Here is a 27,990-nt window from a genome sequence, read left to right on the forward strand (position 1 = left end):
CCAGAGAACCTTGTGTAAAGTGTCCAGCAGTCCGAGGGCTCTGGTTTATGACGACGGTGGCAATTAACCCAGTTCTTCATTCATATTGCTGTTCTTTCACCTGCAATAGGCATTATTCCCTCTGTACATTCATCAGAGATGGGCGGTCGGGAGACATGGCAAAATGAAGCAATTCCAGGGGAAGACACACGTAGAGAGCAGATGGCCGCGTTGGCCTGGTGCAGGCACTTCGCCCATCAGCGATGCTGCGGGAGCGCGCACCCGCGCGGAGCGCGGCCTCGGGCCTCTACTCCTCGAGGCCGCGCAGGCGGGAGGCGGGGAGGCGGGGCGGTGGCGCGCGTACGCGGGCGGGGGCGGAGGGCAGCAGAGACGACGTGTCGACGTTGGCGCCGGTGCGGGCGGGTGACGTGTAGGCCCGCGCCGGCTCAGCGCCGTCACTCCTTGCCGGGTCTGTGCGTCTGTCCCGCGGTGGGGCAGCCCTCGCGCATGGTGCGGGGTGACTGGGAGTGACCCCAGAAAGGCCTGCGGGAGACGTGGAGGAGAGGGGCGCGCAGCTGCCCACCGGCATCCTCGTCACGGCCCTCCGCTCCCCGCCAGGCGTGGGAAGTAGAAATAAAACCGAAAGGGAGGGAAGCGCGGAGGCAGGAGCAGGCGGAGTGATGGGAACCGCGTGAGCGTGGCGGAGAGGTGAGGAGGTGGAGGAGTGGGTGGGAGGAGGAGCAGGGTGCAGCCGCGGGGGACGCGCGGGTGCGGGACCGCAGGACCCCTGGGCCGGCCTGCGTCAGCCCGGGCAAGCCCTGAGCTGTCACCCCTCTCTCAGCCTGGAACGCATCTGCCGGGACCTATCCCGGCTCAGCCCTGTAGTTTGTAGGTGGGGGTGGGGATCTGAAGAGAACCGGAGCCACTTACTTCCCAGGTGTAAAGGCCACAACGTGGCCACTTGGGGTTATTCATGTGTCATGTGCGGGGGTAATTTGTTTTCATCATTATTATTATATTTTGGTTACAAAGCCGTGGTGACAGTTTCCTTTGGGTAGATTTTGGGAGGAAAATCTGCCTCCTGGTATATCCCTCCTGGCACGCACACACAAAGAAAAGTGAACAGACTGGGTTGGGAGTTGACTATGGTGAATTGTGGATGAATTTAGCACTTAAGGAATCTAGAATGACATTTCGAAACAAGTAAACGTGTATGTGTGTGCAAAGGAGGTGACATGGGTAGGTGGGTGGTTTTTAAAGATAGATTACATATCATAAATTAACTTATTAATGGAATTCAGTGTTCTCCGGTATTTGTTATTCTTTGGTTTAAAAGAAGAGTAATTTTAGTGACAGTTAAAAGTTTGACATAAATGGTATCACATGTGCAATTCAAATTGATAATCTGTTTTCAGTCAGTCTTTCCAAAAGTTAAGGTTAGATTGAATAGGAGATATCTCCATAACCAGATTTTATGTTTCCTAGTTTTTTTTTTTTTTTTTCTAATTTTCACAGAAAGAGTGTTCACAAAAGTTGAGAATTAAGCTTTTGATTCTGGTGTGGATTATGCTTCAGTCCATGTTATATATCTTTTATTTTTAATGATGGTTATATACTAGTCTTGCATGAAGAAAATGATCCCTAGAGATGACAGTTAAGTGTAGGCTAAATAATCTTTGTCTTAAAGTGACTTAGTTTTTTATAACAGCTTTCTTGAGCCCTGTCAGTTTTTTTTTTTTTTTTGTCATTCATGTCTTCATATGTGCCAAGACTGTGCAAACCTAGCAAATAGATACAGTCTGTGCTCATGGAACTTTGTATAGTGTGGCACCCTTTTAAGAGAGAATCTGAGAATCTTGACTAGGATTCTTTTTCATACCATGGATATCTAGTTGATCAAGGCAAGACTTTTTTTTTTACAAGATTAAATTATTGTAGATGTTTATGTGTAATTGGCATTTAAAGAGGAACAGACATTTTACTTGAACAGCCTGACTTGATATTGTCTTTGGTTAAAAAGACAGTATACATGCCTTTAAAAGTCTTTATTCCCACACTTGTAATCCCAGCAGCTTGGGAGGCTGTGGCAGGAGGAAGAGGCAGGGGGGTGTCGAGTTTAAAGACAGCCTTAGCAAAAGCGAGGCACTAAACAACACAGTGAGACTTTGTCTGTAAATAAAATACAAAATAGGGCTGGCTCAGTGGTCAAGTGCCCCCGAGTTCAGTACCCAGCCCCCCCCCCCAAGTTATTATTTTTCCATTCTGTACATTGGTCTGATTAATTTCCCGTATGTTAATTACTTGTGATTCATGAGTTCTCTGCATAAAGCCATATTTCTCAGACATGTCTTTATTGACTTGTAAATGTATTACTTGGTAACACCTTCCTTGAGAGAGTTGGCATAAATTCTTTCAGTACTAAAAATGTGATGATATAAGGTGGTATAGTTTTCAACTTTGAGATGTCTACTTGAAATTGAAATTTTAGCAAGAACAGCATTTATTGATAGAGAAAGTACAGGATTACCAAGGAGGAGATGCATGTTGAATATCTCTAATCCCCAAATCAAAAAATCTGAAACTTTTCCATCATAAGCGGAAAATTCCACAAACAAGTGTCATGAACAAAAATATTGAAAATACTATATAAAATAATTTTCAGGCTGTGCGTGGTGGTGTGCACCTGTAATCCCAGCTATTCAGGAGGCCAAGGCAGAAAATCACAAGTTCCAGGCAGCCTTGGTAATTTAGCGAGACTGTCTCAAAATAAAAAGGGCTGGGGTTGTAGCTCAGTGATAGAGCAATCCCAGGTACCACAAAACAAAAAGTACCATCACATTTCACATTGAAGTCCTACATTTTACAAGTGGATGAAGAAATGAATATAAAGCTGCTGTTTGGTTTCATTTTTCTATCTATTCACTATCAAGTTTTCTTATTTCTATGCCATCTCTAACTCTTGATTCAGAGATAATACAGTTTAATTCGTTTGAGCATTCTATTTAGTAAGATTTTGCAGTCTGAAAGGGCCATTAAAAGTCATTTTGTAAACCCTTTTTATTGATGAGAAAATTGATAATAGATTGGCTGATTTTTCCACCATGAAGCAAAAAATGGCATCTGAACTTAGTTTTCCTTATTTTTGTTTTACCTCTACTGTGTCTGCTCTTCCCCTCCTCATTTTTATTTAACTAGACTTTACTCTTGGGGACCTTTTTAAATCAAGATTGAGTATCATTTATCATGCTGGTTTTGGTATATTTTGGCTCATTTTCCTCAGCTTCTGTGATTAACTCTCCAATAAGTATTCTTAGGAATTACATTCATTACCAGAGGTTTATAGTAACATGGAAAGTGAGGTTGCAATTTAGAGAGGCACATAATTAAAAATCCTAGTAATAAGTAAGAAATTTACAGTTAGCATTAAGAAATCTTCGGATGTATTTTAATAAGATAATTGTGGGATTGGTGAATATTTATATATGAAGAAGGAAAAGTTTATACCTACTTATTTAATCCCTAGACCAAAGATTGTCTTTTAAACTATTGAATCAGAATTTCTAGGGATGGTGTCTAAGAAATACAAATTTTCAAGAAACTCCCCTGTGATTATGAACAGTTTGTATTTTGGGGAAATTCTACTTTAAACCTATGAACTCAACTTACTTTTGGATACTATCTGTCTCACTAAACCTGAACTTCAAAAGAGGCAAAGTAACTTTCCTCAGGATTGTGGAGTAGAGAAGCAGTTGCTAATGTTTTCCACCATTTTCAAAGCTTTGTTAGGTCATTTTAAATTAAGTAATGGCTAGGTATTCAGTTATGGCTAGCTAATAAATATGATATATAGAATTCGATGAGAAAAAGTGCAAATTCCTTTTTTTTTTTAAGAGAGGAAATTCATGCTTACTGTGGAAATAACTCCTCTACTTGGGAATATTTCATTTCCTTTTTTTAAAAAGTGAATAGAATGCCCTTTAGGTTAATTAGATGGAATTATGTAAAAATGTTAAATTCTTCTCTTAAGCATAAATAGAAGTAAACACACCAACTTAATTATGACATTCTACATAAGTGATATTGAAGAAGAAATTAATTTGGGGGTGATAACTCAATTTACAAAAATAATTGTGCATCTTTTCCAGTGTGAATGTATTTTCTAAAATGAGGCCTGCTTTTGAGTAGTACCTTTAGCACTAGGGAGTCTTACTGAACATTCTTCAAGGAGTGAAGGAAACTTTGCCATGATATTAGCATTATCTTTATGCTGAGGATTGGAGTGGTAAGAAGTAACCTAAAAATCACTTTTGGGCAGCTTCATGGTTTGATGCTGTGAATACACATCACCCAACAAATATTTATTGAGTTCCTAAGCACAGGCCAATAACCACACAAGGTACTGGGAAAAAGCAAAAAATATACTACTTCTGCACTCTTGAAGATCAGTGTGAGGTTCCTGGCTTTGTAGGACTCTTCAGTGTATTGACCTGAGGCAAGGCCTTGTCATTTTTTGAGTCTGATCACCAGCTTGGAAAGAAAATGAGTGCATTATTAGGAAGTTTGATGAGTGGCTGATTTAACTCCAGTTATTCAGAACTAATGTGTTCATACATTATTTATTAAAACAGATCATTAGAAGAACATTGCTGAAATGCTAAATCCAATGGGTATTTGACCTCATCTTATAGCATTTCGCCTGGTTAACTACTACCTCTTTTTTAAGACTTTCTCTTCTCTTTGTTTTGATGACTCCACAATTCTGGATTTTTCTGGTCTTTTTGGCCTCCTATTATTAAAAATCTCTGTTATAGACCTTTTCCCTCATTTATTCCTGTGAGTCCTGTGCTCCTGCACTTTCTGCTGTCTTAACACAAATCTGTGGGTAATTTTTCCTGCAGTATTTACAAGGATAGGCACTGGATTGATTTTTGCTAGCTTGGTCTACCCAGCATGGTGTAGTAGACATACCAGTTAGGAAATATCGGTGAAATGAGTGACAGCTGTTGCTACATTCATCTACTGTGATTTATCCCTAGCCCATCTCTCTCCTAGGGTTTAGCAACTATTGACTTTTCTTTTACTTACTTTTTCTTTTCTGCTTTATTAGTTTGAGATTTAAAAATGCTTGCCTAAATATTAATTTTGGAATTAAGCATCTACATGTACAATTTTGAGTTCTTTGGAGGAATGGCATCATGAATTGAATAAACCACAACATGTTCGATTTTTGGGAAAGACATAAAAACTTTTCTTCCATGTTCAAGGAAATTTACTACTTTGTAAAACATTTTATTTCTTAATATTAAATAATCAAATTTTTGTGAAAAATATTTTTGAGGCTTTGAAGATGATATAAATAGATGTATGGGAACCTAAGTAAAATACAGCCCTTTTTTTTGTGGCAATTTTGTCTTTCCTTTATGCTGTCATTTCCTCCATTCGTTATATAAGTATTTTTTGAGGATCTACTATGCCCTAGACACTGTTAAGTGTATTGGGTATTGTAGGGAGCTAGGCTCATAGTCTGTTGGGTCAAGCTGACATAAGCATGGAAAGTGAGTCATATGATAAATGCTGTGGAGTAAAGTGGGTTGGGTACAAGAGAATGATCAAGGAGGGCAGTATTATTTGAATAGGATGACTAAGACAGTCTTCTCTGTTAAGATATTTGAGTAAAGACCTGAAGGAAATGAGGGAATTGTCTATGTGGCATCTCTAGAAGGAGCAGTTGATGTTGTTGATATTGTTATATCATTGGAAGGAAGGCCTATGTGATATACCATAATGAACAAGGAGGCGCATTTAAGGGATCAATTAAAAACATAGAACATTCTTTGGGGCCTTTGAAGATAATCCAGAGATAAGATTTTAAGCAGATGAGAGAGCAGCAGTGTTACTGAGGTTTTAAAGAAGAATTATTCTAGCAGGTATGGCAGTGGTTCAGGAGGTTGAGGCAGGAGGATCTGAAGTTCAAAGCTAGCCTCTGCAACTTAGCGAAGCCCTAAGAAAATTAGTGAGACCCTGTCTCAAAATAAAAAAATAAAAAGGGATGGGGATGAGGGTCAATGTTTAAACCCCTCTGGGTTCATTCTGCCAGTACCAAAACAGAAAACAAAAAACAAAACAAAACAACAACAAAAAAAAACAGAACAAAACAAAACAAAAACCCCAAAACCCAAAAAAGAATTATTTTAAAATAAAAGGAAAAGAAGAGAACCATTCTTGTTCATATGTAGAAACTTGATAGAAATTGTGAAGCACCGCAACATTTCTTTACAGAATACTTCTGACACCATATGTGCATTTTTTTTTTAAACCTCATTGATCAATTCTTGGATACTTGCTATGTATGTCCTACAGTTAAATTTAATTCTGCCACTATCTACCTGGACTTATCCTCAGATCCTATAAGTTAAAGGTCCATAAAACTGGCCCCACTTCAGATGCCATCACAAGTCTGGGCCTTCTAAGCATTTGACTCATTTGCTATAAATCCAGGGTTCCCATTACGTGTTGCTTGAGTTAAAAAAATTTGCAAGAGTGACTCAAAGAACTCAGGGAAACACTTTATTTGTATCTGTTTATTATAAAGGATATTGTAGAGGAGACAGATGAAGAATGCTGGTGCAAAGTCTAGAAGGGACCCAACTCAAGGAGTTTCTGTCCCTTTTGGAGTTGGGGTGTGCTACCTACAAGCTGGTAGGTGGTTTCACCAACTTGAAAATTCATCATTTCTTCTTCAGGTATTCATTTTATAGAGTTTAATCTGTAGCCTCTTAACCTGCTCCTCCCAGAGACTAATGGGTGGTGCCGAAAATCCGAGCCCTCAAATCACTTGGTCTTTTTGGTTACTGGCCCAACCTGTCATTTTATTAGCATAAACTGAGGTATGATCAAAAAGGACTTGCTATGAACGAATGTAAGATGAGATTTCTCTAACTCAGGAAATTCCAAGGGTTTTAGGTGCTCTTTGCTGAAAACCCAGGACAAATACCAAACATGTTTCTTCTTTGGGGTGTGGGGGTCTCGTGATTGAACCCAGGAGTGGTTTACCATTGAGTTACATCCCCATTCCTTTTATCTTGAAACACAGTCTCATTAAGTTGCTGAGGTTGTCTTCAAACTTGGGGTCTTCCTTCCTAAACCTCCAGAATCTTTGAGATTATAGGCATATGCCACCATACCTGTAATAACTGAGAAATAACATTGGAGTTAGCAATGCTAAGGCTATTTGTGACCTTAATAGCTGGAATAATAGAGGAAAAAGCTTATTGGAATGGAATTTTTGCTATAGATAGGAAGCAGAAAAGTGAAGTGGTAATTGAAGAGGCTAGAGCAGAGGTTTTTAAAATATGGAAACCACTACAGTGTATTCTTATGTTTGGGGAATGATTTAATGGGGAAAAAATATTACAGATAAGGAAAGGGGATAGTTTCAAGGCAGTATCTCTTTATCACTGTATTCTTAGGACTTAAGTAATTTTTTCTTGAATCAATTAGCAAACTCATTGATAAAATTATCAGATGCATTTTTTTAGATCAGTGCTAGATAAAAAGTGGAATAAAGAACATTTTCATAACACATTTTTTAGATTGTTGTGTGATTTAAATTATAGCTTTCCTTGGTTGGATTACTATCTTGAGATAGAATACAGAATATGGAGTTAAATTTAAGTTTCAGGTGAACAACAAATATATATTTACTTACTAAAATATTAGGAAATATAAAAAATGTAGCATTTTAAAATTTTCCAAAAGAAGTTGTTTACCTGAAATTCAAATTAATCTCTACATTTTGTATTTTTATTTGCTAAGTCTGGCAACTATAGTTTAGAGGAAAGATTTGTATGATTCTTGGTGTGAGAATATGAGTGCAAAAGTATATTGTCAGAGCTGGGGATATAGCTTAGTTGGTAGAGTGCTTGCCTAGCAAGTACTACACAAGGCCCTGAGTTCAATCCCTAGCACTACCAAAAGAAAAAAAAGTATATTATCAGTGTTTGGGTTTTTTGAAAGTGTAATCCTGATAGTGAAATCACATATAAATGAAGATTAGGAAGGGGCGTTACTTCAAAAAACTGATGTTGCTGTGCCTAAGTATTTTAAAGTATGCACTGAATATAGAAGAGTATACAAACCAAGGACACATGAAGATTTGTAAGACCTGGGATGCCTGTCCTTGAGGAAACATTAAAGTTAGCCAAAAAAAAAAAAAAAAAATTTTTTTTAAGCTGCTGTTATCAGTCTGTTCCTTGGAGCATGTACTTGGATATTAAAAAGAAAAAAAAAATAGACTTATTAATCTACTCAGTCTGCTTCTTCCTTTTATATCAAAGAGAATGGAGAGTGGACTCTGAATTGGAAATGACAGAATTGATTTGGGCAAAATAAAATTGAAGCACATTATGGGTGAGAATATGAAAAGAGACTCCTGTTGGTCAACATTCAGATGTTTACTTTCTTATAAACCTGAGAATTTTCAGAGTAGTGTTTTCAAAACCTATAGGTTCCAGACATTTAGTTTGATGCTTTCATAATCATCCATCATCATCTCTTATTAGACTGTTTACTTAAAACTTAATTGTATAATATTTAAATAATATGGAAAATTTCAGAAAATGATGTTAACACTTTACTTCATACACAAATTTACCAAGTATTAACTTTTATTTGCATCGTAGCATTCTTTTTTTAAATAAATAGCATTTACATTTTTCCTTTTGTCACTTCACTCCTTTCCTCTCAGTCCTTGAAGCTGGTGTATGAGATTTTTACGTATGTTTCTACATTTTTCTGTACAATGGAATGTAAATCAAGGCATATTGAGGGGGATTGATAGAAATGGAATTGACCGTTGTGGTGAGGAAAAAACTTGGAGTAGGATGACAGATGTCTTCAACTGTTTAGAAGTCATTCATGGAGAGGAGTGCTTAAGTGTGATAACTTACTGACATTAGATAGTGCAGATAATTTTTCTAGAAGTATTTTTAAGATCAGAATGCAACATACATTGAATTAGTAATTCATTTTTATTAAAAAGATTAGATATTTTTATTAAAAAGTTTTGTCAGTTATGATTTTCATAATATCTTCTCCATTAAAAAAAAGTTAACCTGCGATCTTTAGAGAGATACATGACATTACTGTTTAGAAATTTGTGAAAGCCTCATTCTGTCATTTTTAAAACATCAAAATGTGAATTTAGGCCAGGAGCAGTGGCACACACTTATAATCCCAGCAACTTGGGAGGCTGAGGCAGGAGGATCGCAAGTTCAAAGCCAGCCTCAGCAACTTAGCCAGGCCCTAAATAACTTAACTAGACCCTGTCTCAAAATAAAAAGAGCTAGGGATATGGCTTAGTGGTTAAGTCCCTGGGTTCACTCCTTGGCACTAAAAAACAAACGAACAAAAAAAGGTGAATTTAAAAATATTTTCCTAATGTTTGATACTTTTTTAAAGCATGTTGATTCTTTCAGTGATTCAATTTTTTAAAAATTTAAAAATTCTTTTTGTTTTTTTAATTTTTTTAGTTGTAGATGGACATAATACCTTTATTTTATATATTTATTTTTATGTGCCACTGAGGATTGAACTCAGAGCGTCACAGGCAAGCACTCTATGCTGAATCCCAACCCCAACCACAAAACCTGTTTTTGCCCCCAGTTTTATTATTTATAATTTATTGCAAAGAAAAATGTCTTGGAATTTAAAAATGTGGGAAACAATGAGGAAAATGGTCTTGACCCTTTCAAACATCTTTCAGTTTAGGAAGCTGTAACTAGATGGAGTATCATAGGAAAATGGCATGTCAGCTGAGAACAAGGCACAGAGAAAATATTTCTATGGACTGTATTTGTCACGGCACATTTCTGACTGATATAACAGAGGGAAGAGAGTACCCTCTTCATATGATTAGGTTATTATAAATCACATCATAAATATTGAATATGTACTAGAATGTCATGTAATTTTAGGTTATACGCTACATCCTTTCAGAAAGATCAAGTATGTTTTAATCCTCTTTTTCACTGCTGTGACCAAAAAATCCTGGCAAAAACAATTTTAGAGGAGTAAAAGTTAAATTGGGGCTCACAGTTTCAGAGGTCTCAGTCCATAAACAGCTGACTCCATTGTTCTGGGCTGGAGGTGAGGCAGAATGTCATAGAGGAAGGGTATGGAGGAGGAAAGCAGCTCAGGGCACCAGGAAGCTGAGAGGGGAAGGGAGGATTCTAATTGTAATGCCCTGTCAGTTCTTTCTGTTTTTCTGTTTCTTGTTTACTGTATAGATTGATTTGAGTCCTGATTTATGAAAATTTAGCTTCCAGTTATCTATATTTGAGAGGCAGAGGTAGACATTTCATTCTTTATCACCAACTGTGCGTCAGCCTCTTACATGGTGTCAATATTAGAGCTATTTATAATGAAAGATTAAGGCCTTTGCTAATTTTTTAAAAATTTGGAATAAATAACACTGATTGAATGTAAAAATGAGCCAAATTTTCAAATGCTTCAGGAAAGGAATGTTGCTCTATATAATTGTGACACAGAAGACTGATGTACAAGGTCAGGAAAACCCTTTCCTTCTCAATATCTAAGGCTGATTCTATAGCATCACTAGAGTTTTCATTTGGTATTAAGAATGTATCTCTTAAGATACATTCAGAGTTTTGATTCAAATAAGTTTTTCAGGGCTTATTAAGCACCAGGCATATGTTCTTTGAATCTTTGGAATGAGAATTATGCATTTTAGATATAATCTGTTTCAGGTCCTTTTCCACTAGACTGATGTGGACAGATTTAAAATAAGCACATGTGTAGTGGGTCTGCTCCAGGTTTTCTTGAGAGTTATTTGAGTAATTATTTGTTCTTTGTGAGATGTTCTTTCTGACTCTTCTTGTCCTCATATGAAGCTGAAATACTCTAGCCAATTGTTTTCCTAAAGTCATTTAAAGAAAATGATTTTCTTATGCTTTGTTAAAAGAAATATTACTATAACTGTAGGGGATCTTCTGTAGTATAAAGACTGATATGTGGTAATATGCTTGTCAAGGCTTCCCCACTTCCCCCAATCTTTGGGTAGGAAACTTACAGTTACACATAATTAGTTGAGTAAATTAAGAGAATAATAGCCCCATACAGTTTTTTTTTTTAACAAATCATTATATATTTTGTATTACATGAAAAGTGCATATATGGGTATTGAATTATCTTTCCTATGCTTCCTCTATTCTCCATGCTCCAATGTGTTTTCTAGCCTGAATGGGAACTGTTTTAGTTAGCTTTGCACCATTGTGACCAAAATACCCAAGAACAGCTTGGGAGGCGGGGAGTTTGTTTGGGGATCATGGTTTCAGAAGAATTAGTTTATTGATGGTAGAATCCATTGTTCTGGGCCCAGGGTATGAGACAGAACATCATGATCGATGGACATGGCAGAGGAAAGCACCTCACCTCATGGTGGCCAGGAAGCAGACAGAGAAAGCAGGGAAAGGGGACTACAGGGAAGAACAACTCTTCGAGGACATATCCTCAGTGACCTACCTTCTCCAGCCATGCTTTATAGTTATCATCCAGTAAGTCCACTCAAAGTAGGATGAACTGATTAGGTTACAGCTATTAGTTATAGCTCTTACATTTTACTTCGAAAGTTCCTGCATTAACACAGGAACTTTTGGGAGCCACCTTGTATCCAGACTTTAACAGAAGCTGTTCAAGAGCACTTGCTTTTTGCTTTAGAATTACATGGGATCTAAAGTGACCTTGTTAAGTAGGAATTATGAATAGTTAAAATTACCCATGAAATGTTGACACAACATACTGTTTCAGTATATTCTACACAGCTGTGGTTTTTTTTTTTCCCCCTCTCCAGACTTGAAACATGTTACAGTTTTCTTCAGATAAACTCCAGGTGAAAAGTTGACTTGTGTTAATAGCTGTGTTGTGCATTCACATTTTTCTTGTAAAAAGGAGATATGTGTCAAACTCTGGAGCCATGCACTACAGCAAGATACTTACAATTTGAGGTATATGAGGTGATTTAAATAGATTAGGGACCTTGTTTAAAGTTTCCTTTTAGTGAGTATGTAACAATGTGACCTCATTACCAGGCCCTGCTAGTAGATCCCTTCTCAGAGGTTGAGTGTATTATGATTTGTTATGATTTTCTAGGTTTATGAATTAGAATACAAATCAATGAAATCTTCTTACTTTTTTAAAAGAAAAGGACAGGAGATTCAGGATATTACTGTGATATGTGTCAAATTATGGAAATAGTGGAACCAAGTAACCTATTTGTTTATAAGAACATGCCTGAGGCAGAATATTCCATATATCATGTCTCTTGTTCTGATGTAACATTTTGAAAGCATTAATTTATGTGGTAAAGGGTAGGTTCTGAGGCAGAATATTTTCAGTTTAGTGTCAGTGTCTTTCTTTGAAGGCTTTAGAATACATCTTTGCAGCCTTTCAGTGTGGGTAGAGAATTTAAACCCTAGTGTCCTAAGGATTTATTGTATGCTTTACTTATTCTTCTGTGTTTGTGTATTCTGGGAATTAAACCTAGGGGTTCTTTACCTCTGAGTTACATCCCCAGCCCTTTTTAAATTTTTTGTTTAAAATTTTTTGAGACAGGGCCTTGCCAAGTTGCCCGGACTGGCCTTGATCTTGTGATCTTCTGCCATAGCTTCCTGAGTTGCTGGGATTACAGGTGTGTGCCACTATGCCCAGCTCCTTAGTTCTCTGTAGATAATACTAGCTGTGTACAGTCCTTGTGAGAATTGAGGGGAAAGGCCATTCAAGATACTTTCAGTATAATTTAATTGTCTCACAGAACCAAGTTGTTAGAGACTGGTAGGAAGAATACTGCACATAAATTCTGACTACTGATTTCTTACTATATGGCTTTCTTTTTCATTATTGACTTGGGGCAAAATTGGTGATTTAAGAATGAAGGATACCACCTCTACAACAGTGGTTCTCAAAGTGTGGTCCTGGAGTTTTTGTTTCTTCTTTGAACTTGTTAAAAATGCAAACTTTTATGCCCTAACTCAGTGCTGTGTGGTCTGCCAAATCAGAAAACTGGGGTGAGGAGTAGGGTGGTGGGGCTCAGTAGTTTGTTTTAAAAAGCCCTCTAAGTGACTTTAATACGTAATAAAATTTGAAAATCTCTGCCCTATGCTGTCCACTAATTCCTGATTTCATTTTTTTCTTTCTCATGCTTCAGGAAATATGTTACTCATTGTTAGAAAATTTCATTTGTAACTTCCCGAATCATCTTATTTCTGCAAATGCACTCCTAAATTCATTCCCAATGGGCAGTTGATATCTAAGTTGGCTAGATAGGGAGTTTATTTGCAGATTTTTTGGATTGAAATTCTCCAGTGTGAAGTAGAATCCAACTGTTCTTTTTTTCATTTGTTTTCATACCAGTTTCTTACTGTTGGCAGTATAATGTTTATAGGTCTTATCATTTTGTTTCTGATTTATAATCTAACAGTATTTTGCTCAGAGAATGACTTATATTAGGGGTCAGCAAACTAATGTGGTCACTCTGAGCCCAAATATACTTTTTATTTCTTTTCTTTATTTACTTATTTGGCTGTGCTGGGATTGACCTCAGGGCATCCTACATGCTAGACAAGCACTCTAACATCTGTGATGCATACTAGATTATTTCTTTAGCTCTCTCTTTCAGGTCACTACTTTTCTCTTTAGCTGTGACTAATCTGTTCTTCAATCCATCTGTTGATTGTTTTCAAATTTAACAATTATATATTTTTATTTTATTTTTTTTTAGTATTTAAAAAATGTTTTCATACATGTATGTAGGGTAATAATGTCTGTCTCATTCTCCCGTCCTGCCCATCCCTACCGCCCCCCCATACCCTCACTCCCTTCTGCATAATCCAAAGTTCTTTCATTCTTTGATACCCACCTCCTACTATTGAACAGCATTCATTTATCAGAGAAAACATTCAGCCTTTGGTTTGGGGGTATTGGCTTATTTTGCTTAGCATGATACTCTGTAGTTTCATTCGTTAACCTGCAAATGGCATAATTTCATTCTTCTTTAAGGCTAAGTAATATTCCATTGTGTATACATACCACATCTTCAATTAATCTTTTGAAGGGCATCTGGGTTGGTTCCATAGCTTAGCTATTCTGAATTGAGCTGCTATAAACATTGATGTGGCTGCATCTCTTAAGTATGATGATTTTAAGACCTTTGAGTGGAATGACTGCGTCAAGTGGTGGTTCCATTCCAAGTTTTCTTAGGAATCTTCACACTGCTTTCCAAAGTGATTGCACCAATTTGTAATCCCACTGGCAATGCATGAGTGTACCTTTCCCCCACATCTTCACGAACACTAATTATTGCTTGTATTTTGGTAATTGCTATTCTGACTGGAGTGAGATGAAATCTTAAAGTAGTTTTGATTTGCCTTTCTCTAATTGTAAGAGATGATAAACATTTTTTCATATGTTCATTGATTGATTGTATTTCTCCTTCTGTGAAGTATCTGTTCAGTTACTTAGCCCATTTATTGATGGTGTTTTTTGCTGTTAAATTTTTTGAGTTCCTTATATATCCTGGAGATTAGTGCTCTATCTGAGGTGTGTGTGGTAAAGATTTTTTCCCCATTCTGTAGGCTCTTTCTTCACGTTATTATTTCCAAAGCTTTTTAGTTTGAATCCATCCTATTTATTGATTGTTAAATTTATGTCTTACACTTTAGGAATCTTGTTAAGAAAGTTAGATTCTAAGCTGACATGATGAAGATCTGGGCCTACTTTTTCTTCTGTTAGGCACAGAGCCTTTGTTGTAGTGCCTAAGTCTTTGATCCACTTTTGAGTTGGTTTTTGTGCAGGATGAGAGATAGATGTTTAATTTTATTTTGTTACATATGGATTTCCAGTTTTCCCAGCACCATTTGTTGAAGAGGGTATCTTTTCTTCACTTTATGTTTTTGGTACCTTTGTCTAGTATGAGATAACTGAATTTATATGGGTTTGTCTCTGTGTCTTCTATTTTGTACCATTGGTCTACATGTCTATTTTGGTGCCAATACCATGCTGTTTTTGTTACTATTGCTCTGTAGTATAGATTAAGGTCTGGTATTTTGGTGCTTCCTGTTTCACTCTTCTTGCTTAAGATTGCCTTGGCTATTCTGGGTCTCTTATTTTTCCAAATGAAATTCAGTATTGTTTTTCTAGTCTTATGAAAAATGTCACTGGGATTTTAATAGGAACTGCATTAAATCTGTACAATGATTTTGATAGTATGGCCATTTTGACAATACTAATTCTGCCTGTCCGAGACCATGGGAGATCTTTCCATCTTCTAAAGTCTTCTTAAATTTCTTTCTTTAGTGCTCTGTAGTTTTCATTGTAGAGGTCTTTCATGTCTTTTGTTAGATTGATTCACAAGTATTTTTTTTTTTAAAGCTATTGTGAATGGGGCAGTCCTAATTTCTCTTGCAGTGGATTTGTCGCTTAGGTATAGAAATGAATTTGATTTTTGAGTATTAATTTTATATCCTGCTACTTTGCTGAATTGATTTATGAGTTCTAGACAAGTTTTCTGGTGGAATTTTTTGGATTTTCTAAATATAGAATCATGTCGTTAACAAATGGTGATAGTTTGAGTTCTTCTTTTCCTCTGTGTATCCCTTTAATTTCTTGTGTCTGTCTAATTGCTCTGGCTAGAGTTTCAAGGATGATGTTGAATAGAAGTGGTGAAAGAGGGCGTCCCTGTCTTGTTCTAGTTTTCAGAGGTAATGCTTTCAGTTTTTCTCCCTTTAGGATGATGTTGGCCATGGGCTTAGCATAGCAAGCTTTTTACAGTGTGAGATATATTTCTACTATCCCTAGTTTTTCCAGTGTTTTGAACATGAAGAGATGCTGTATTTTGTCAAATGCTTTTTCTGCATCTATTGAGATAATCATATGATTCTTCTCTTTAAGTCTACTGATGTGATGTATTACATTTATTGATTTCCATATGTTGAACCAACCTTGCATTCCAGGGATGAACCCTATTTGATCATGGTATACTATCTTTTTAATATGTTTTATTTTTATTTCTGAAGTGCTGGGGATTTAACCTAGGGCCTTGTGCTTGCAGGGGAAGCACTCTACCAACTGAGCTATATCCCCAGCCCCAATTTGCCAAAATTTTATTGAGAATTTTTGCATCTATGTTCATCAGGGATATTGGTTTGAAGTTTTCTTTTCTTGATGTGTCTTTATCTGATTTTGGTATTAGAGTGATAATAGCCTCATAAAATGACTTTGGAAGGTTTCCCTCTTCTGTTTCATAGAATAATTTGAGGAATATTGATGTTAATTCTTCTTTGAAGATCTTGTAGAACTTGGGTGAGAATTCGTCTGGTCCTGAGCTTTTCTTGGTTGGTAGGCTTTCAATGGTGTCTTCTATTTCATTGCTTGATTTTGATCTGTTTAAATTGTGTGTGTCCTCCTGCATCAGATTGGGTAGATTATATGTCTCTAAAAATTTGTCAATGTCTTCAACTTTTTCGATTTTGAGTATACATTTTCAAAATAGTTTCTAATTATCTTCTGTATTTTAGTAGTATCCATTGCGATATTTCCTTTTTCATCATGAATTTTAGTAATTTGAGTTTTCTTTCTCTTTCTCTTTGTTAGCTTGGCTAAGGGTTTATCAATCTATTTTTTTCAAAGAACCAGCTTTTTGTTTTGTCAATATTTTGAATTGTTTCTCTTGTTTCAATTTAATTGAATTCAGTTTTTATTTTAATTATTTTCTGTCCTCTGCTGCTTTTGTTGTTGATTTGTTTCTTCTTTTTCTAGGGCTGTGAGATGTAATGTTAGGTCATTTATTTGTTGACTTTTTATTCTTTTAATGTATGAGCTCAATGCAGTGAACTTTCCTCTTAGTACTGCCTTTGTAACATCCAGAAATTTTGATATGTTGTATGGCTGTTCTCATTTATCTCCGAGTATTTTTTATTTCCTTCTCCTTGATTTTTCTTTTATCCATTCATTATTCAGTAGCATGCTGTTTAGTCTCCAGGTGTTGGAGTAGCTTCTATTTTTTTTATTTTAATGTTGATTTCTAGTTTCATTCCATTATGATCTGATAGAATGCAGGATGGTATTTCTATTTTTTTTGTATTAGCTGAAAGTTGCTTACTGGCATACCGTATGGTCTATTTTAGAGAAGGATCCATGAGTTGCTGAGAACAAACTCTATTTACTCAATGATTAATGAAACATTCTATGTCCGTTAAGTCTAAATCGTCGTTTGTATTATTTAATTCTATATTTTCTTTGTTTACTTTTTATTTGGAAGATCTATCCAGTGGTGAGAGAAGTGTGTTAAAGTCATCCAGTATTATTGTGTTGTGGTCTGTTTGATTCCTGAAATTGAGAAGGGTTTATCTGACTTACATACATGCTCCATTGTTTGGGGCATAAATACTGATGATTGTTATGTCTGCTGATTTATGGTTCCCTTAAGCAGCCTAAAATGTCTTTCCTTATCCCTTCTGACTAACTTGGGCTTGAAATCCACTTCATCTGATATGAGGGTAGAAAACCCTGCTTACTGAGTTCGTGTGTGTGATAAGTTTTTTTCCCATTCTTTCACCTTCAGTCTGTGGATGTTGTTTCCTATGAGATGAGTCTCTTGAAGGTAGCATATTGTTGGGGCTTTTAAAAAAATCCAATCTGCCAGCCTATGTGTTTTGATTAATGAGTTGAGGCCATTGAACTTTCAGGGTTATTATTGAGATATGATTGTATTCCCAGTCATTTTGGCTTAACTTTGGGTTTTTAACTTGATTTGGTTTCTCCTTTGATTGGCTTTTCCTTTAGTGTAGTTCCTCCCTTTGCTGACTTTCATTGATGTTTTTCATTTCCTCCTCATGGAATATTTTTCTGAGAATGTTCTGTAGTGCAGGCTTTCTATTCATAAATTCTTTTAACTTTTGTTTATTGTGGAAGGATTTTATTTCATCATCAAATCTGAAGGTTAGTTTTGCTGGATATAAGACTCTTGGTTGGCATCCATTTTCTTTTAGAGCTTGGTATATATTGTTCCAGGCGCTTCTAGCTTTTAACTTCTGGGTTGAGAAATCTGCTAATATTCGTATTGGTTTCCCCCTATATGTAAGGTGGTACTTTTCTCTCATGGCCTTTAAAATTCAATTTTTATTTTGTATGTTGGGCATTTTTATCATAATGTGCCTCGGTGTGGATCTGTTGTAATTTTGTACATTTGGTGTCCTGTAAGACTTTTGTATTTGATTTTCCATTTCATTTTTCAGGTTTGGGAAATTTTATGATGTTATTTCATTGAAAAGAGTGTGCATTCCTTTGGTTTGTATCTCTGTGCCTTCCTCAATCTCAGTAAGTCTTAAATCTAGTGTTTTCATCGTATAATTCTTGGAGATTCTGTTCATGATTTTTTACCATCTTCTTTGTGTGGTCACTTTTATTTTCAAGTTTAAATATCTTGTCTTTATTATCTGAGGTTCTGTCTTACAAGTGATCTAGTCTATTGGTGATGCTTTCTATTGAGTTTTTGATTTTGATTTGGTTTATTGTTTCCTTCATTTCCAGGATTTCTGTTTTTTTTTTTTTTTTTCCCAGAATCTCTATCTCTATTGAAATAATCTTTTGCTTCCTGCTGGCTTCCAATACCTCACCTTTAAGGGGAGATTAATATTAACAGCCCCCAATGCAACCAATATGCAGCCTTAAACCAAATAGCCCCTATTAAGATGTTAACAGTATTTTTGTAATAAATATATATGATGTGTTTGATTATTATCTACAGCATAAACAGTAGGTTTGCAGTAAGGTCTACAATTTCTAATGGTGGAGAAAGAGGATGAGGGAGGAGTGAAAGATATAATGTTAATGAGGTGAGAAGAGAGAATATAGAGGTGCTAGATCATAGGAAGACTGAATGTGGAATCAAAAGACATTGGTTGTTAGCAGGAGAAAAGAGAGCAAGAGATTCTGAGGAAACAGATAAATAAGAGAAAAACAGAGTGAGTAAAAAAATAAAATGAAAATAAAAAATATTAAAAGATAATAATATAAAAAAAGAGAATCTACAACAAAAGTGTAATATACTGTTCAAACCTTCCAGTCTTCATTAGCCTGATGCATGAAAGGTGCTTGATTTCCAAGATGATGGGAATGTGAGAGCAGGAAAGGAAATAAGAAAACAGAAAAAAAAAAAAAAAAATGGAGAAAAGAAAGAAATAGTCTTGAAGGAAAATTGAACAGTTGTTTCTGTTGGAGATTAATATCTTCTCTACTTCCCTTCTCATCTGATAGCTGGAGTTGTCTGGAGTTTGCTGGTAACTCCACCCTCAGAATGGTGACAGTTACTAAGGTGGGAGGATTAGACTTGGAGGTGGGACTCCTGGAGGCAGGGAATAGAAATTGCCAGTCCCACTGGAATTCTGGTGCCCGGGACTCCTCTTTGGGGTCCACTCGTGTGACGGAGGAGGCTGGTCTTAGCCCCTTCCCTCACTTGTGGATGGCACAATTCCTGGTCTATAATTTAGTCTGTAAATTGTATCTCTCCTGTTCCTACCTGCCCTTTTGACTTCCCAAGCAGGATCCTGTCTCCCTGGTGGTCCTGAGGGCTAAGTGCTGTGTGACCTGTGGGCCTGCCTGGGAAAGCTGTTCTGTATTGGGCAAGTCAGGACCAGGCCTTGAAAGCTGTTTGCCAGTCATGTAGCAGCAGGCACTGGCCTGGTTGGTTGCCAAGGGATGGTTGGGAGCCTGGGGATTGGGGAGCTGGAAGGCCCTGTTGGTTGCTCAACCTGTGAGACCAGATGCTGGGTGGAGTCATGGACCAGGTGATGTCGGGTCTCAAGTGCTCCCATGTTATCTCTGGGATCCCAGTGGGTGCTGGCCTGTTGGCTGGATGAGCCAGGGTCAAGATGCCCTCACACCCTTTTCCTACCTCCAGACCCCTTGCAAGGCTCTCTTCTTCCTCTGTGGCAAGATGGTGTCTATTAATACACCTAGCAGGGATACCTCAGATGCAAACAAGTCTGTAGGGTCCTTGGTGATGATCTTTCAGGACCTGGTTGTAAGTGACCACATTTCAAGTTGGTGGCAGCAGCAGTGGCTAACCTGCTGTACCATGGTAATGAGCTTCTAGTGTCCCAGAGTGGAAGCTGCCTTAATGTAAGATGGCAATGGTCATCTTCAAATCTGAAGCCTAATTTTGCTAGATATAAAATTTTTGATTGGCATTCATTTTCTTTCCTAGTTTGATGTGTTATTCCAGAACCTCATGGCGTTGAGGGTCTGGGTTGAGAAATCAACTGAGATCCAAATTGGTCTTCCCCATGTGTAATTTCTCTCTCACAGCCTTTAAAATTCTATCTTTATTCTCTATGTTAGTCATTCTCATAATGTGTATTGCTGTGGTTCTGTTGTAATTGTGTACATTTGGATTCCTATAAGACTTTCGTAGTTGATTTTCCATTTCATTCTTTAAATTTGAGAAGTTTTCTGATATGTCATTGAAAAGATTGTGCATTTCTTTGGTTTGTATCTCCATGCCTTCATCTATTTGGATAAATCTTAAATTTGGTCTTTTCATGTTATCCCATATTTCTTGGAGGATCTGTTCATGTTTTTTTTTAAGAGTATATATTTTGTCTTCATTGTCTGAGGTTCTGTCTTTCAAGTAGTCTAGTCTGTTGGTGATACGTTTTATTTAATTTGGTTTATTGTTTTCTTCGTTTTGAGTATTTCTGCATGATTCCTTTTATAATGTTTACCTCTTTACTGAAGTGATCTTTCATTTCCTATATTTTTTCTCCAATACCGTCCTTTATTTCAAAGATCAATCTATGTATTTTGTAAGCTCCTTCTCTGGCATTTCTTCTACTGTGTTGTCTACAACTGTGTTGTCTTCTACTGTTGTTTGAACATCTTGGTTAGTTTGAGGCACTTTGTTCCCTTGTGTTTTCATGCTGTTTATGTGTCTTCTCACCTAGCAGTATGGAGCTGAGGCAGTCCAGATTCTACCTTGTTGTCTTCTAGTGTCCCTGAGGACTTCTAGTACCTCACCTTCAAGGGGGATACCAGTATTAACAGCACCTAATACAAACGGTATACCACCTTAAACTAAATGGCTCCTATAAAGACTTTAATAATTTTGTCATAATAGACAGAAATGAAGTGTTCAATTATTGTCTGTAATATAAATAGTAAGTTTGCTAAAAGGGTTTACCGTTTCCAATGATAGACAGTGAGGGAACAGAATTAGTGTAAGATGTGATGTTTATGAGGGAGAGGGAGAGAAGGTAGAGGTAAAAATTTATAGTAAGAGTGAAGGAGGAATTAATAGAGGTTGACTTAGTATGAGAGAAGTGAAAAAGAGAATCCAGGGAGATAGGTAGATAAGAGAAAAAAATAGGTACAGATTTTTTAAAAAAGTAAAAGTATAAGAATACATAAAAAAACTGTTATACCATTCAGACATCCCATTCCTCCGTAAGTTGATGCATGAAAAATATTTGGCATTAAGATGGTAGAGATGTGAGATAGAGGACGAAAAAAGAAAAAAAAAATGGATGCAAGTCTTAATGGAAAATTAAATGATTGCTTCTGTTGACTTTCAAAAATTTTCTCAGCTTCCCTTCTCTTCTGATAGGCGGAGTTGTCTGAAGTTTGATGTTAGCTGTGGTCCAGTGGGTGCCAGACTTGTTGGGTGGGTGAACTGATAGTAAGGTGCCTTCATACCCTCTTACAGTCTTCCCACCCATTTTAGCTGGCCCCTTCTGTCTCTGCACTCTTCAGGGGTCACTTAGCTGGAGAGAGCTGTTTTCTGTAGTTTCTCCAACCTGTGCTCACCCCAGTCCCTAGTCTCCGACTTTCCATAGACTTGCCAGACCCAGACTGGCCCACACAAAACTAGCTGCAAACTGATGCACCTGGGCTTCAGCTTCCCTAGGCCTGTGTCTTGCTGCTATCCCAAGATCTCAATATCCTTTCAACTTGTAGAGAGACCACCAGGGATGTGCTCATACAAAGGAGTGACCCTGCAGAGAGGCAGCCAGATGACAGCCACTACCACACTGAGCAGAAAGACATCAGTTACAACCAGACCTGCAGTTACCCCAATATATATCCAGGCCCTGGCCTGAGTCCCTAGTCCCTGCTGAGTCCCTGCAGCAAACCTGCAGGCCCTGGGTGGTGTCCCAAGATGGTGGCAGCCATGTATAACCAAACATGTGGGTACTATGACAATGGACTTCCAGGCAACAGCTGGTAGCAGGCAATCTGCTGGTGATCTGTGAGCAGTCTGCAGGCTAACAGTGGATGATTGGCAGGTAGACATCGAGCAGTGGGTAGATGGGCAGTGAAGAGGTGGGCAAATGGGCAAATGGCAGATGATAGGTGGTGGTGAGTGAGTTATCCATACTCAAATAGCAGGTGATGTCCTGACTGACTGCGGGTGATCATGGCAGAGAAATGGAGTAAATAGCAGGGGACCAGTGGGCAGTGATGACTGCTTCACCAAGAAACAGTTTTTCTTCTGCTTGAATCCTGAGTTACAGAACGACAAGGAATATTGCCTCCCTCTAGTCCGCCATCTTGGATCTCCTGTATTTTTATTTCAAAAATGTATTTTCAAACCCTGCTATTTCTTATTCAATATTTTAAAATTCCTTCTTTTATTTTTTCAATTTTTGTTATGTTTTATCTAATTATGTTAATATATGAGTCAAATTTTTCCAGGTATTAAATTTTGTGGCGACTTAATCAAGAGGAACAGCAGAAGCAGGGAGTGATCTAGGACATCTTGTATGCCCCTTGTTCCCCATCCCTCTAGTTTTTTCCTTCCTATGTAGGCCATTTTGGGTCAGATAATTCTTTGTTGTGAGGAGGCTGTCCTGTGTTTTGTAGATGTTCAGCAACTTCACTGACCTCTACCCACCAGAAGTCAGTAGATCCCTTTCACTTCCTTTGTGGTGTGATAACCCAGAATTTCTCCAGATATTGCCAAATGTCCTATTTTTTGCAGGGGACAGGAAGGGAATCATCCCTAGTTGAAAATTATTTTAAAGACTTAGATAACTTATTTGACATCTTCTAGGGATCTGTGCCTTATAACTACAAATTGTAGTTTTGTTTAAATAAGCAATCTTAAGTCAGGACAGTGTTAAAAGAAAGAGATAAGGACTCTCCTAATAAATGTTATTAAATCTGTTTGCCTGGAGGTTGGTTGTTTAATTACCAGCATGTTAACAAAGACTAGACATAGTTATCTGACTTGTCTTTTTCCCTCGAAGTTTTCACTGGCTTCTTTAATTCTTTTTTTTTTTTTTTCTTTCTTCTTTTTCCCCTCCAGTCTCCTGTTCCTATTATCTCCTTTTCCCTATTTTTCTTCCTTTTATTCATTGAAATAAAATTATTGAGTACCAAAAATATTCCATGTTAAGAAGCCAGCTATATGAACATCAATGGGAAGAGCACTGCAAACAGAGGAAACCAATGGAAAGTTGTATAATTTGAAATCAGTGCATGTAAAATAAAAATTGGTGAAAATATTGTCAGTTGTCTTCATCTCTTAATATTATTGGTAGTGTAAAACAGTATTTGATACTTGTACTCAGGAATGTGTAGAAGTCATTTTGAGGTAATATTATACTAGTATCCAGAAACAAGTGTGTGATTTTTCCTTTTTCTTTTCTCCAACCGTAGCAAATATGTTATTAAAACAAAACAAAAAACCTTCAAGAGTAGAAAATGTATCAGGAGAATTTTTAACATTGGCAGCTATTGCTGTTTTAACTAACTTCTTTTTTTCCCCCTGCCTTGTACAGGTTAGTTTGTTGAATTTAATTGCACCTCCCATTTTTGAACCAGATAAATATCATCTTTTTTGTTTTGGTTTCAGGTTTCTCATTGCAGGGATCACTGATTGAATAATAGATGGCTTTACCTCGCCTCACAGGAGCCTTGCGCTCCTTTTCAAATGTTACCAAGCAAGACAATTATAGTGAAGAAGTGGCTGACTTAAAGGTAAATTTTTCAGATGAGAACTGTTGTAGAGTATGGACATATATTTAACATTCCTTCTTTGTTCTTTGTGCTAAAACAGAAGGTTTATCTTGTTTGGCCTGAGACCAAGGAAAGCAGGTGAACTGATGTTCCTATGGGACAACTTAATATTAAGCACCTCTGATTGTATTGGCAAGAGGAATAAAGGACTCTGATATTGAGTCCTTTTTTAATTTTTCTGTTACTGAGGTCTCTGGATCAATTTATTTTGTGATATAATCCCGTACTTTATTTCTGAATCATCTGAGTAAGTTTTTAGGTCTTTGCTAAAATTTTTATCAAATGAACAGAAACAATGTCTATACCTTAACATGGGAAATACAAATATTAATTTCTTGCGCTCAATAGTTGGTCTTATAATTGGCCTGTGCTTATAATTGGGCTTATACCTCTTATGAGAGGTATATAAAGCTTAAGAAAACACTTGTTATTTAAAAAGTCACTTTATGATTAAAACTTCAAAAATAAATATGAGTAAGAAACAAAAATTTACATGGACTGCAGACTATTATAGCTTTTATGGTAAATACCAACTCTTGCTTTTCATAATAACTATGATGTGAACATTTCCTAATAAATAAGCTTATGCAATAAATAATATTAATTTTACCTTTGCTATAAATATAGATTCCACCAGGGCAAATGGTGATCATTTTGGAATGTCACTTTTGTCCCATGGAAGGAACTTCTTCAGTCTCTTTCCTATAAAAGTTCAGTGGCTATATTTTCTGCACCACAAATTAGGGTATGGTTTGACAAAGAATTTTCCCTGATGAATAAACTTATGTAAGTTTAAAAAGGTATCAAATACATTGCATGTAGTTACAAATTTAATATTATATAAAAATAAAAGTATATTATGTCAAAACTTGCAGAAAATTCTATGTATATAGTTATAAAATATTTAGAAGAGATTCTTAGAAATGCCTTTGACATGTGGTTTATTAGTTTTCAAAACAATGTCATAGATTGGGAGGCTAGACAACAAAAAATGATTGTCTCACCAATCTGAAGCTAGAAGTCCAAGATAAGGTGTGTTGGCAGGTTTGACTTCCTTTCTTCTCTCCTTGTATGAGCATGTTCCTGGTATCTCCTTAAGTGTCCAAATTTCATCTTATTGTATGTTTATTAGTCAGATGGGATTAGGCTCCATTCTAATGGCTTTAAGTTAATTACTCCTGTAAAGGCCCTGTCTCCAAATACAGTAAAATCCTGAGGTACTAGGGATTAGGACTTCAGCATACGGATTTTGAGGGGATACAGTTGAGCCCATGAAGTATAAATTTTGATCAGCTGGTAGAGGTGAGGATGTTGTTATTACTACGGTGAATTTATTTATAATTTTTAGATTACTATGTTTCTTTACATATGTGATTTTTGTATAGCAAAAACTGTAGCTGTTCATACCAAAATGTATCTTGGATAATTTTAAAATCACTTATCTTTAAGTTGTTGAAATTTATTAAAAAATTAAAATATTATTAATGATGAAACCTGTAGGGACATTTCAACACATAAATAATGGATTGACTTTTCACTAGGAAAGGGTGAATGTTTCAGAAGCTTAGCCATAGTATTGTGAACTCTATAGCCCTGAAGCTGTACATGAACTGCACATATGAAGAAATGAATGATATATTAAAGTTTGTGAAGGACCTGGCTTTATGATATTCCTTTAAGAAACAAAAATCACTTCAGGTGTTGATTCCTGACTTTATATTAGGATAATAATACCATTTCCTAGTAGGTTGGAATTTTATTGCTGGAAGTCCTTATGTAGTTTTCTTCATAGCCTCACTTAAAGATTGATTCTAGGAAGAGCAGTTTTTAGATGTTTTTCCTCTAACAGTGCAGCATTGTGTCAGACACAAAGCAGTAAACCTTTACAAAGGAGATATTTTATAATTTTTCACAGCAGATAAAATAAGGGTATATTCTGTACCATTAATTAATATTGATAGTTTACACCTAAATAATTTTCTTCTCTTTTCCTCAAGGCCTTTAGAATGTTATTCAGAATTTATCATAGAACAGAAGATTTTAAAATTTGAAAGTGAATAAGGACTATATGCTTATGCCATATCATTTTATTTATTCCTTTTGACTTTTAGACCTTTTTTTTCCCCCCCAAAAGTGGTGTATATTTAATAAGCTGTAACTTTTTATCCCAGAAAATGCCAAACATGACTGGACATGGTACACACACCTATAATCCCAGTCACTCTGGAAGCTGTGGCAGGAGGATTGAAAGTTTGAGGCTAGCTTTGTCCACACTGCTAGACCCTTTAAAATCAAATTTAAGAAGTGTTCGGGATGTAGCTCAGAGGTAGAGCACTCCTGAGTTCAATACCCAGGACTGGAGGTGGGGGGAAGACAATGTTTAACACATTGAAAAGTAGAGATAAAAAAAAAAAAAAAAAAAAAAAAAAAAAAGAAAAGTAGAGATAAAAGTAATATGAATCATCGTGGACCTATGACTCCATTGTAGCAACCTTTTATGGCTAATCTATTTCATTGATATCCTTGCCCATTCTTTTCCCCCTGAACCCAGATTGACCAGCCCCATTTTAAATTAGAAAATGGAGGGCAGGAAGGTAATATTGAATAATGAATACCTTTAATGTAACCAACAGTAAAATTACAGTTTTCTACTTGACTTGCCAGTTTTTCATTTGGTTAGAGTGCTTCATGACTTTTATCTATGGATCAAAGCCAGTGATCTGACCTAAAGTTTGTATTGCTTTCTGTAGTCAGTTCTAATGAATGAGAAGAGTTTTAGTCTTGAAACAGAGTTCTAGTGTCATACTTAGGAAAGCAGTATTGACTTGAATATATTGAGATTACTGTGGAAATCTAATTATCTTTAAATGCTTTTCATTAAAATATAGGACATAAAGTTGTTATTTATATACATTATAGTCCAAGTGATTTTAAAAACAGACAGAAAAAATGGGAAGAGGTACATGGGATGTTACCAATTATTACCATCCTGTGGATGTTGGTTGAACCTTTTACGTTGCTATGTGAAATTTGTGATGAGTATGCATTGTAACTAAAACTATAAAAAAGTAATCTTTTATTAAACATCTTTTAGACAAGTGAGATTCTGTGAGTTTGCATTTAAATAAAATTCATTCTGAGATCAAATAGAATCTGAGTAGATACAATGTCAAAATCTTATGGGTAATGCCAACTTGTATTATGTAATGCAGAATATATGCAATAAACGATGGCTTCAAGAAAAACTTTAACCAGTCATTCTCTGTATTATGCTATTTGTTTCAGCTAAAGCGATCCAGACTTCATGAACAAGTTTTAGATTTTGGACCGACGTGGAAGAATATAATAAAATTTTTGAATGAAAACCTGGAGAAGAGTAAAATGCAAAGTATAAATGAAGACTTAAAAGATATATTACAAGCGGCAAAACAAATAGGTATAGTGTTTTTTTTTTTTTAAAGAACCAGAAAGGTTCCAAATTAGATTCCTTATAAACAATATACTATATGGGGGAAAGCTAAAATTTCTTAGCATGTATTCATAATTATAAAAGTCTTTTCTATCAAGGAGTTTAGTATAGACTGGTGGGGGTGGAAGTAAGTTATTAATTACAGTACAATTGGATGTGAAGAATTTATAGGAATTTAGAGTATGGCAATCACTGTCTGAAGTAAGGATAAGGTTAATTAAAAATTTAATCTAGCTCTGAGAAACATTAAAAACCATGTAGCTCAATTTCTTATTATAGATGACCACCTAGTACATAGTCAGTGGTAGCACTTAATCTATCATATGACTGTTTCAGTTTCTAGCCCATACTAGCATTCTCATTATTAATGGATTATAATTTGAAATTGTAATACTCTATACTTAATGCAGGTTATTTTTCCAAGGTTAAAAACAAAACTAAGTGAAAGAAAACAA

General features: G+C 36.3%; 1 protein-coding gene across 1 annotated transcript in view; it reads left to right on the forward strand.

Annotated features, from left to right (window-relative positions):
- The first annotated feature begins 430 nt into the window (after positions 1 to 430).
- Positions 431 to 27,990, forward strand: part of ASCC3 (activating signal cointegrator 1 complex subunit 3) — a 449,567-nt gene continuing 422,007 nt past the window's right edge. Inside the window, 3 exon segments of the mRNA XM_079148642.1 lie at positions 431 to 687; positions 23,903 to 24,027; positions 27,352 to 27,502. Of these exon segments, the coding sequence (XP_079004768.1) occupies positions 23,938 to 24,027; positions 27,352 to 27,502 (241 nt within the window). The 5' untranslated portion in view covers positions 431 to 687; positions 23,903 to 23,937.

The sequence above is a fragment of the Sciurus vulgaris genome, assembly GCF_902686455.1.
Source record: "Sciurus vulgaris genome assembly, chromosome: 7".
Taxonomy (NCBI): domain Eukaryota; kingdom Metazoa; phylum Chordata; class Mammalia; order Rodentia; family Sciuridae; genus Sciurus; species Sciurus vulgaris.